Here is a 9,865-nt window from a genome sequence, read left to right as displayed (position 1 = left end):
GGGGGCTGCAGGTATTGTTTGTCACTGCATGAACTTGAGGGGTGAAACTAATGAAGAAAAGGAGGGTGGCATTTAAATTGGCCTCCCTCCATCCGAGCGGGAGACTGAGTGCCGTCTCGGCAGCAATAAGACGAGGCGTTCCGACACACTCCGAGGAAGTCTCCGACATCAGCTGCTGTTCAGCCGCGAGAGATCAGGCACATTTTACACTCGCACGTTGTTTGCGTGTCATTCACAAATATTCATTGTGATGCCGTTCCGCCATCTGGTATCACGGAACTGTCAAATAATTCCACAGTGATAGAATAATATTTCCCTATTCCGTAGGAATTTTCTTTTTTTTTTTTCCCCTTAAAACTCATTTATTGACTTTTATATATGTATGTGTGTGGTTTTCTGGTAGAAGATGAAATCCAGACTATTACAGTCATACAGTAAATTACTGAGCCACTTTAAGGCTTTCAGGTTGTCTAAAAACAAATGTTTTGTACTGATGTGCCCCTTTAAAAGTCTCTACGTTGGCTTCCTGTGCATTTTTGAACATATTTAAGATTATTCCTTTGGCCTTTGGAGTATTTAATGTGTTCCTACGCCAACATATTTATCAGATTTCCTCCAGGTGCTTCAGATCTCTTATTGAGAGACGTCATTTTCTTATTTCGATCCTCACATATTTAGCAAATCTTATGTTCATTTTATCTGTTGGTTTGATAACAGTTCTCGTTAATTCAATGATTTTTAATTACTTGTTTCGATCAGACTTAATTACTTTTGTATTTTTAAGGAAACAGCAGTAACTTGTATCTTATTTTGGACTTCCATTTACTTTTAGCCAAATTCATTTTGAATTTCATGATTTACTCATGAACTGTAGGACATCTTGTGCTTCTTTTCTCTGCTTAGCTTGATTCTAACAAGAGTTCAAACTTATAGAGTTCTTTGTTTAGACTGAATTTGCCACAATCGTTTGTTTTAATTCTAACTTTTTCAAGCTTTTTTAAACTTTCAGCCTAATTACTTTTATATTTGTTTTAGTTGAAGCAAACGTAGCTTACTTTTACTTCAGTTTATTTACTTTTTTTCCTGTTTCCATTCTACCTGCTTGGTTTTATCGTGCTTCTGGTTTCGACTTTAACTGAATCAAATTCCATTTCCTATAATTACTTATTAAACTCTGTGTTAATTACTTTCTTCTGAGAACCAATCAAGCTTTTATTTTACTTTGACTTCCATGTGTTTGCTCTGTTCCTCATTTTGTTAGTGCTGTTGGTTTTAGTACTTGTCAAAGTTTTAGAATTAAAATTTTTAGTATTTACAATCCTAATGTGTAACGCTGGTGATTCCTCATGAAAATAGCCATTTTCTGTTCTTTCAGACCGTTACCGTCATTCTTGTTTAATCCTTTTACAACATATTGGTCTGATTTATTTAGCTTGTTTTGGGTTTGTTATTATCTGCTTTCAAGCACTTTGTCTGTAAAAAAGGTTTACAAATAAAGTTTGATTGACTGATTCACACAAGTAAAGTAGGTACATTTTTAAAAAATCATACAATGATTTTAAAAAACATAAAGAAATCCAGTTTTTAATTGTATTCGTAAAGGTTTTATTTGTGTCTAGAATCAAATGCCAACTAAAAAGTAGATTTTTCATCCAATTAGGTTTTATAAAATGGGGATTAATAAACATAAATGTTTAAAAGTAAAACAAATATAGACAAAAAGCTATATAACATCTACACAAGACAAGGTCTAAATGAATATTGTGTCGAAGTGCAGGTAAATAAACGGAACAAGACACTTTGCTATGTTTTCAACTACCCTACAAGAAGATGTTTTAGGAAAAAACGAATAAAACGAGAAAAAATGCGAACTCGAGATGCTGTTAAGCTACGAATCAACGGATGACTAAAGTTGAACTTAAATCCGTTGGATGTGCTGAATGTAGACTTCCTGTCAGGGAGTTAGGAGGTCATTTAACGAGTCGTCCTTTCAGCGGTTTTTAACCCCGTGAAGTAAAACAAACTTCCATGAAGTTTAACCGAGCGTGACTACCAGCTCAATGTATACGCGCGATTTAACATAGACGTCTAAAAATAAATCAGATCTGTTGATGCCATAATTATGACATCCAGTGTCTGACTTTCGTTCTCTTTTTTTCACCCCCTCTGCTTACACAATTGGCAGCAGGAAGAAGCTTTGATCTTACTGTAATCTGACAACTCTACCTGAGGCTCAACATCAATAAGGCAAGAGCTGCTAAAAATATTTCTTCTTCCCTCCCGCTTACCTTACTCTGTTCTCCCGTTTCCCCCTCAGCATTTTGTTTCTCTGAAATTGCTAAGTTAGCTACAAGCTCTTCCCCAGGCTCTACTCCACCTCCCCTCCCTTTGTTTCCTTCAAATACTTCCTTCTCTTCTTTTTAGTTTTTTCCTTTTTTCCCCCCCATCTCCAAGAGTCTTCCTCTCCCTGTGATTGCCAGCTATCCTAATATGAGAAAGACATGTTTTAAAAGGCGAAGCTCGGTCTTTTTTCTGAGCTTCTCCCTGTCCATCTTTTCCATCTTCCTTTCTGCCCCCCACCCCATCTCCTTTTCCCCTTCTGTTATGGCACCGGTTCATCCTCATGTATATTTATGCTACAAAGCTGAAGAGAGAGTGAGGCAGACTTAAAATGAAACCTCCAACTGGAGAGCGCGAGTGTGCTCGTTTTGTGAGTGTGCGGTGTGTGTGTGTGTGTGTGTGTGTGTGTGAATATGCACTCTCTTATCTTTTTCGGATACATGTATTCAGGGCTGGAATTTCTCTCCACTTCACCCTCCACAGCATGTTGCATTTTTTTTTATTATTCTGCTTCTCTCATCCACTTAGGGGTGGGCAATATGGCAAAAATATCTCATATTTTTTTTACACTAAAATCACAATTTTATCCTGATTTTTAACTATTGATTGGGGTTTTTTTTTGCAAGTTTTCAAGTTACTGAACAGGGGCGTGGTGGCACAGCGGTCTCCCTGTGCATACGTCCGGTTAACTGATATCCCTAAATAGTCCCTAAGTGTGAGGGAGAGTGTGATTGGCTGTCTGTCTCGTTTGTCTCTAAGTGGCCCTGTGATGGACTTGTGACCTGTCCAGGTCAGACCCGGCCTCTCGCACACTGACCTCTGGAGATAAGCATGACACTGCAGAGGAACGCGGTTAAAGAAAATGTATGGATGAAGCCACTGGACAGCGCAAGTAAACGATTTCCCTTAATAAAAGCAGAAAATATATACAAAATAAATCAACTACAATGTAAAACTATTGTACTGTGTTATAAGTCTGACCTATTTGACTCACTGATGATGACGTCTCTTTTTTTTCCCTACCAATCGTTTCACTGGATAACTTAGAGCTTGATTGAGAATATATCGTGTAAAGCTTACTTACAACAGGCGTAGTTTATTTATTTATTTTTTTAGTTGATTATCTTATTCTGCAAAAGCAGCTACAAAAGTCTGTAATAACCTCAATTTAGATTTAGATGTTTTCACGAGGATGGGTTAGCTGAAGTGATAAGTTAATGACCTTCTGTTCGTAGATGTTTTTAAAACATTCTCCTGTATTAAACTTTCTGTTTAGAGTTACATGTTGTATTTCCTGGAATTTGTCTGGAGGCTACAGGAGTCTGCAGCAGCCAAAGTAGGCTTGCTTGTCACAAACGTCAAACAGAAACGGCGCCTAAACGTAAAAATAATTCCGTATTTTAGCAAATTTCAAAACATGACGCGCTTTACAGTAACATCCATTTCTAATGTCCAATTCTGCGATACCTTTCAGGTTTTCCCCACTGTCATCAGGCAGAATATGCCCTATAGATGACCCTGCGATCTCACTGCTTTGGCAGATCGTGAACACACTCTAATCGTTCACAATCTAATATCGGCCTATCACCCACCCCTACAACCACTCATCTCCTGCCTGACTTTCAGCAGCGGACAAGTGGCTTTTGTTTTTTTTTTTGGTCATCCTCAGACAAGACAGGTGAAAGTGACATTTTAATCTAAAATAGGGATTCAAGAAACAACCGCACAGAGAAGGGACAGACTCACAGAATCACACTTTTCTATTTAGTATACCCTGCGGCCACAGCGAGGCGGAGAGATGCCTCCGTTCTCGGCTGATGCACAGCTCTAGCCCATCTCCATTTTTTTTCCCCTATAAATAATGCATTCTCACAGGAGTCTGGATTTAGCATGTGTGCAAATTCTGCTTTTTTGTGTGTAAACAAGAGTGTCTGTCTGATTCTGTGTGCTCACTTGTACAAGCGTGCGTTGCAACAATAGCTGCGTTAAGAGGCGGGCGGGATGGCTGTGGGCTCCGTCATACTCCATAAGAAGTCGGTTCGCGGTCACGTGGTTACAAGACGTTTGTTTTTTTGCACACACCTTTCATTGTCCACGAGACACTCGGATCAAGACTCCTGGGCTCCGTCCTCCTACAAGGTTAAAACGGTTTTCTTCCCGCCGACTTCTCAACTCTCCTGTCATTGTACAGATTTTTGCTTCCCTTACCCAGACCAGACTGAGACAGTACACGCCATTTGGGATTTGCAAATTCGACGGTGCACGGCAACGAGCGAACGAAGGGAACGTGTCCCTACGCTGCCCGGCCGAGGCGCAGAAGAGGCTTGAACGAAGTGTCTTCAGGGTCTCCTTCCACAAGTTTTTCGTCAGCTGATTTATCTTTTTCAGTTCGTAGGTTTCTAAGTTTTGCCGGAGCAGTTGTAAAGACGGCCGTATTTTCTAACATCCTCGGCCAGCTGCTTCTCAGCGGAGCAGTAGACGCAAAACTCCATTAAATCCCACCGGCTTTTCCGCAAAGAAACAATTTCTGACCAATCACACGACGCTTGGCGCAAACCCCTGTGAGAAAAAAAGTTCGGTCCGGTTCCTTGTGTCACAAAGTGGCGAATGCAGCTGCCACGAGAACAAAACGACGCAATTTTCGTCACGCGACCACGTGAATGAGAGCCGATTTCGTGACTTCTTACAAAGCATGACAGCAGCTTTATTCACTACCTCTCTTTCACACTCTCAACCCCTCTTTCACACCACATCTTTGTTCCCTTAAATGGCCCCTTCTGGCTAAACCCCCCATTTGAAAATGCTCTGTTTTTGTACCCTGACACTTATGCACTTGATTCAAACAAAAAGAAGAATCTCACACACACACACACACACACACACACACACACAAAGACACTCAGACACTGCTCTAAAACTCTCCTGAGAGCACTCATGCCTGAGTTGTGATCTTCTGAAATACATTCCTGAAATGAAGCTAGCATTCCTTGAAGGAAAGCATGTCGCCCGCTGCCTTGCAGGACAACATTTTAAACAAAGATCTCACGTGATAAGGACAGGAGTCTGTGTTAGAGATGGTTCTCAGCTACTATCACATCTAATATTCGCTCTGTCTCTGTAAAATTGACTGCGTTACAGACATTTTAGTATTCAGGGTTAATTAGTTGCGGCAGCCATATTTAATCTGTTGTAGATTCACGTTAAGCGTTTCATTAAAATCCATGGACTGGTTCATAAGACAGACAGGGCTGACTGACTCCACCGGTTAATGGCAAAGTTTTAAACAAAAATTTCATGTGATCTGTTAGTGCTAAAAGTACGTGCTGGGGATGACTCTCAGCTACTACCACACCAAATTATAACTCCATATCTGTAGAACTAACCGAGTTATAGGCATCTTGTGTTTAATAAGGTTGATTAGCTGTGGCGGCCATATTGAATCAGCCAATCAGTTGTAGAGGTACATCCAGTGATTTCTATCTGTAGTTTTCATTCAAATCTGTCCACTGAGTGACAGACTGACAAATGAACAGCTAATACAACATTACCGCTCAATTATGGAAATTAAAAAAACTTAGTTATTTTGGTTTTAACTGTAATCATGATTACTGAAAACAACTACTCGTGAAGTTTGGAAATGTTTAAGATATAACACTTCCAATATACTGTAGGGCTCAGTGAAATCATTTTTTTTTTCTTCCCAATTTTTTCTTCTCCTAAAAAATGGTTTATCATCTAGTGGTTTAATAAGGTTTCAATATTTAAACGTGAAAGTATCCAGAATTTCATGAATATTGACAAATTTAAACTAAAATAGAGCAGAGAGTGTTTTAGTTCAACAGGACCGGGACTGCTTAGTGAAGTGTTCAAAAATCTGACTAAAGGGCCTTAAACATTTATAAATAGTATTTTCTAAAATAAAATGTTTCATATATAAACTTAATTCACTCAGTATTTTGTAATTACTACAGTAAATGTAGACACATTGTTTGTGTTTAACTCTGAGCTGCAGCTCATTTAGGAGGCAATACAAGAAGAGAGCACGCTTGCAAAGCGGAATATAGCAAGACACTTTTGAAAATAATAATAATAATAGTTTTTTTTTCGATTGTGCTGTTTTTGTGATCCTTTGGAGCAAAAATGTAATTTAAAAATACTATTTTGATTAACTCCATGGCCCCTGCCTGACAATATCCTCTCTCTGTCTCTCTCTAAAGCACATTATCCCACCCCAATCGTCCCCCGGTACCTTCACATCCTTGGTGTTCATGCGTGTGCCCTCTTTGCCAACAAAAATGTCATCTATATCCACCAGTATGTGCCGGTCCAGGCCCAGAGTCAGCTTTCTGTCCGTGAGGTAGGAAATGGCATCCACCAGGATGAGTCTATGGAGCCAGTAGCCCAGTCCCTGGCCGAAGAGCACCCGTCTCACCCCATCATAAAGTCCCATGTCCTGAACCACGGTGGCCTGGAAGCCGAGACTGAACCCGGGCCCCGCGTTATCCCCGCTGCCCGCCCCTGCTCCGTCTTTGGCCCGTGCGTGCAGCACGGCCTGGTACGTGGAATGATTGGAGGAGAATGAGGTCCAGTCCTCCCCAGGTAAGGCCCCTCGATCTGTACCGGGTTTGGTCAAGTGGAGGAGAGGCGAGCTGGACACCACGCAGCAGTCCCACAGTGCCTGGTTGGTCCTCAGCACCAGCGGCAGGCCTCTGAGTTTGAGCACAGATGGAGAGTTCTCAGTGGAGCGGTAAAAGCCAATGATGCCAACTCTGTACTCGGTGCAATATTGATGCAACAGCTGTCTGTTCCACGTATCGGCATGTGCATACTTCAACAGATTCTCATAAATGATGAGCGAATATCGTCCGCGGCCTTTCTCCGTCAGCGGCGGAAGGTCGCCCTTTCCTGAGGCAATCTCCATGCGGAACTGGAAATGGGCGGACTCCAGTATAGCCACGATGTCCTGGCCGAGCTGGGAGTACTGCGATTCCACCAGCACCAGCACAACCGGGTCAGTGTGGACGTGTGTGTGCGGGGGGTTCGGAGGGTACGGGTACGGGAGCTGACGGTACGGCGACATGGAGAGCGGCTGGGAGCAGGCGGGCCCCACGGATTGTCCGAGGTGCATGGAAGGCGAGGAGTTCGTGAAGAGGAAGTAGGCGGAAAGGAGGAGAGAGAGGAGGCAGCAGGAGGCCAGCAAGAGCAGGAGTCGGCGTAAGTGGCGACGGAAGCGCACGGCCACTGTCATCTCGAACCGTCGACTTGTTGTGCGCCCGAGGAGCTGATGTTGTTCTGAGCTAGCGGGCGTCCAGAAAGCGCCGTGTGCAGGTGTGCGGAGATTGTCTACGTGCACGAGACAGGAGCGGAGCCACTCAGGGGTATGTCATGTCACCATGGCAGGTGAATGGGGAAGCTGAGCCGGACGTCAGGGAAGAGAGGAGCTCGACTGAAGAAGGGCGGCCGGGGGTACGCTCCTTCAAGTCCTCGCCAAGTGGTCACACGCAAAGACGGAGCAAAGGATGATTAATATCTGCAAAGAAAGGGAGAAAAGAGGGAAAAAAGAGTGAATTTATTGTGAGTAGTTGAACGTGTGTATTAGATCTGCGTGTATGTGTGACTGAGTGTGCATCTAAGTTGTCCCACCCTGGGGAATGTGAGGGCACAGCTGGTAACTACAGAGCTGATTGAAAACAACTTGCATCCTTTGGGCTTAGCCTGTCTCCGACACACGCACACGCGCAAATACACATAAACACGCGCGCACACCAATTGCGAAATGACATCCCAGTTAAAACGCGACAGAAAAGTCAATCCTCCCAAATAAACAACAGCTGGTTGCGCGTTAATATGGCAGTGTGGGGAGGTGGACGGGAGCTCAACTAATCAGTCCCATAAAGCTCCGCGGAGAATTCCTCTAATTGTGCCAAACTCTGAGCACCTCTGTCCTATTTCTGAACCTAATCATCTGAAATACCACAAAATTAGAGTTGGAATCCTTTTGCCAAGAGCACTAATCTGGAGGTGGGGTGGGGTGGGGGACGGCGACTGAGAGCCCATGACAGTACAGAGGAAATGAAGTGCGAGAATAACAGAGACGGGGGGGAAAAAAGGGAGCAGAGAGGAACAAAACGCAATGAATTATAGAAACAGACAAAAAAGACCAGGATTAGCATCTTAATGTATGTGCCGGGAGCCACGGTGAAGAAAAGATCCCACAGCATCTCTCTCTCTCTCTCTCTCTCTCTCTCTCGCTTTTCTCTCCTCCTCCCTTTCTGTCTCTCTTCTGCACCCCTGTTCTTTCCGCTTCTATCAGTGTGAATATCAATAGCCTTTCCTCGGATTCTCCATCCTGCATTGCTTGTTCTTCACTTTTGAGTGAGCACATCCAAAGAGAAGGTCATGGAGGAGGGATTTCCAGCCATATTCCCTTCACACAATATCAGAAACTGAACCGATGAGGAGTGGGAAAAAAAAGAAAACCTCATTGTTTTGTTTTGTTTTTTACTTTTAAGAGCACAAGGAAGAAAACTGGGTTATTCGTTTCAGTTAATGCGTGGCATTTTAATGATGCAATCTCTGAAAATGTATGATTTTATGTGATAGCAACAGATAACATGACGTTTAACTGTTTAAGAGAAGGATGTTTACTGGATGAAAGTTTTAGATTTGAGAAGACACTGAAGTAGGCTCAACCTGTTACTGAAAGTGTTTTACTCCCGGCAGCCACACGAGGGCGCCCCGACCAGTTCAACAATGAGTTCACTTGGAAGTTTTCGCCGCAAATTAACAACTCGCCGCGCTATGAGGAAAACAAACATGTGAAGAAAAAATAAAATGTTACTCAATGTAAATAAACATTGAAAGGGTAGAGGAAAACAGTTCGATATTAAACAGGAAAGGCTAAGAGTCGAGTGTGATGCTGTAAACAAGAAAAAAAAAAAACGGATTCTGTCAAATTAGCTGCGGCGCGCGGAGCCAAACTAACAGCAGGTAATTGCTCGGAGTTTGCCCGCTGCTGAAGTTTATGCCATGCAGGGAAAGACAGGGAGCGCCGACTCGAGACACTTACCTCTAACCCGGCCTGAGAGGCTGCCGGAGCGGGAGGAGGAGGAGGAGGCGAGGCGGCGGAGCGGTGCTGCTGCTGCGACGGCGGCGGCGGCGGCGGCGGCGGCTGAGTCCAGGGCTCCGCTCTCGGTGCTTCGGATGCTGAGGCGTTGTGCCATTTCACCCCACCACCACCACCCCTACCCCCCTCTCTCTCTCTCTCTCTCTCTCTCTCTCTGTCTCTCTCTCTCGCCTCCTTAGTGGAGCACCAGGGGCGGCAAGAAGTCGGAATTACACCCCCTTCTTTCCCCTGCTTCCACCGCTCCCGGAGCGGCCACTTGTTCCTGAATGTCGGCGGCCGGCGCAGGTGAACACGCGGGCGGCGGAGTGGCTGCCGCGCGCGTAAACGCTGAGGCTTAAAGAGGCGCCTCCACCTACACAGGCTGAGGCGATGGAGGGAGGGAAGAGGGGGAGGAGGAGG

At 43.9% G+C, this 9,865-nt stretch overlaps 1 protein-coding gene across 1 annotated transcript in view; it reads right to left on the bottom strand.

Annotated features, from left to right (window-relative positions):
• The window catches only part of ndst3 (N-deacetylase/N-sulfotransferase (heparan glucosaminyl) 3), a 57,254-nt gene extending 47,428 nt beyond the window's left edge, over positions 1 to 9,826 (bottom strand). Inside the window, exons 1-2 of the mRNA XM_017408764.3 lie at positions 9,410 to 9,826; positions 6,590 to 7,870 (exon numbers count right to left, since the gene is read on the bottom strand). Of these exons, the coding sequence (XP_017264253.1) occupies positions 6,590 to 7,588 (999 nt within the window). The 5' untranslated portion in view covers positions 7,589 to 7,870; positions 9,410 to 9,826. The remainder of the gene's footprint in view (positions 1 to 6,589; positions 7,871 to 9,409) is intronic.
• Between the last annotated feature and the right edge of the window lie 39 nt (positions 9,827 to 9,865).

The sequence above is a fragment of the Kryptolebias marmoratus genome, linkage group LG3 (assembly GCF_001649575.2).
Source record: "Kryptolebias marmoratus isolate JLee-2015 linkage group LG3, ASM164957v2, whole genome shotgun sequence".
NCBI lineage: Eukaryota > Metazoa > Chordata > Actinopteri > Cyprinodontiformes > Rivulidae > Kryptolebias > Kryptolebias marmoratus.
The sequence above is the reverse complement of the archived record's forward strand: the minus strand, read 5'-3'. Positions and strand labels throughout refer to the sequence as shown.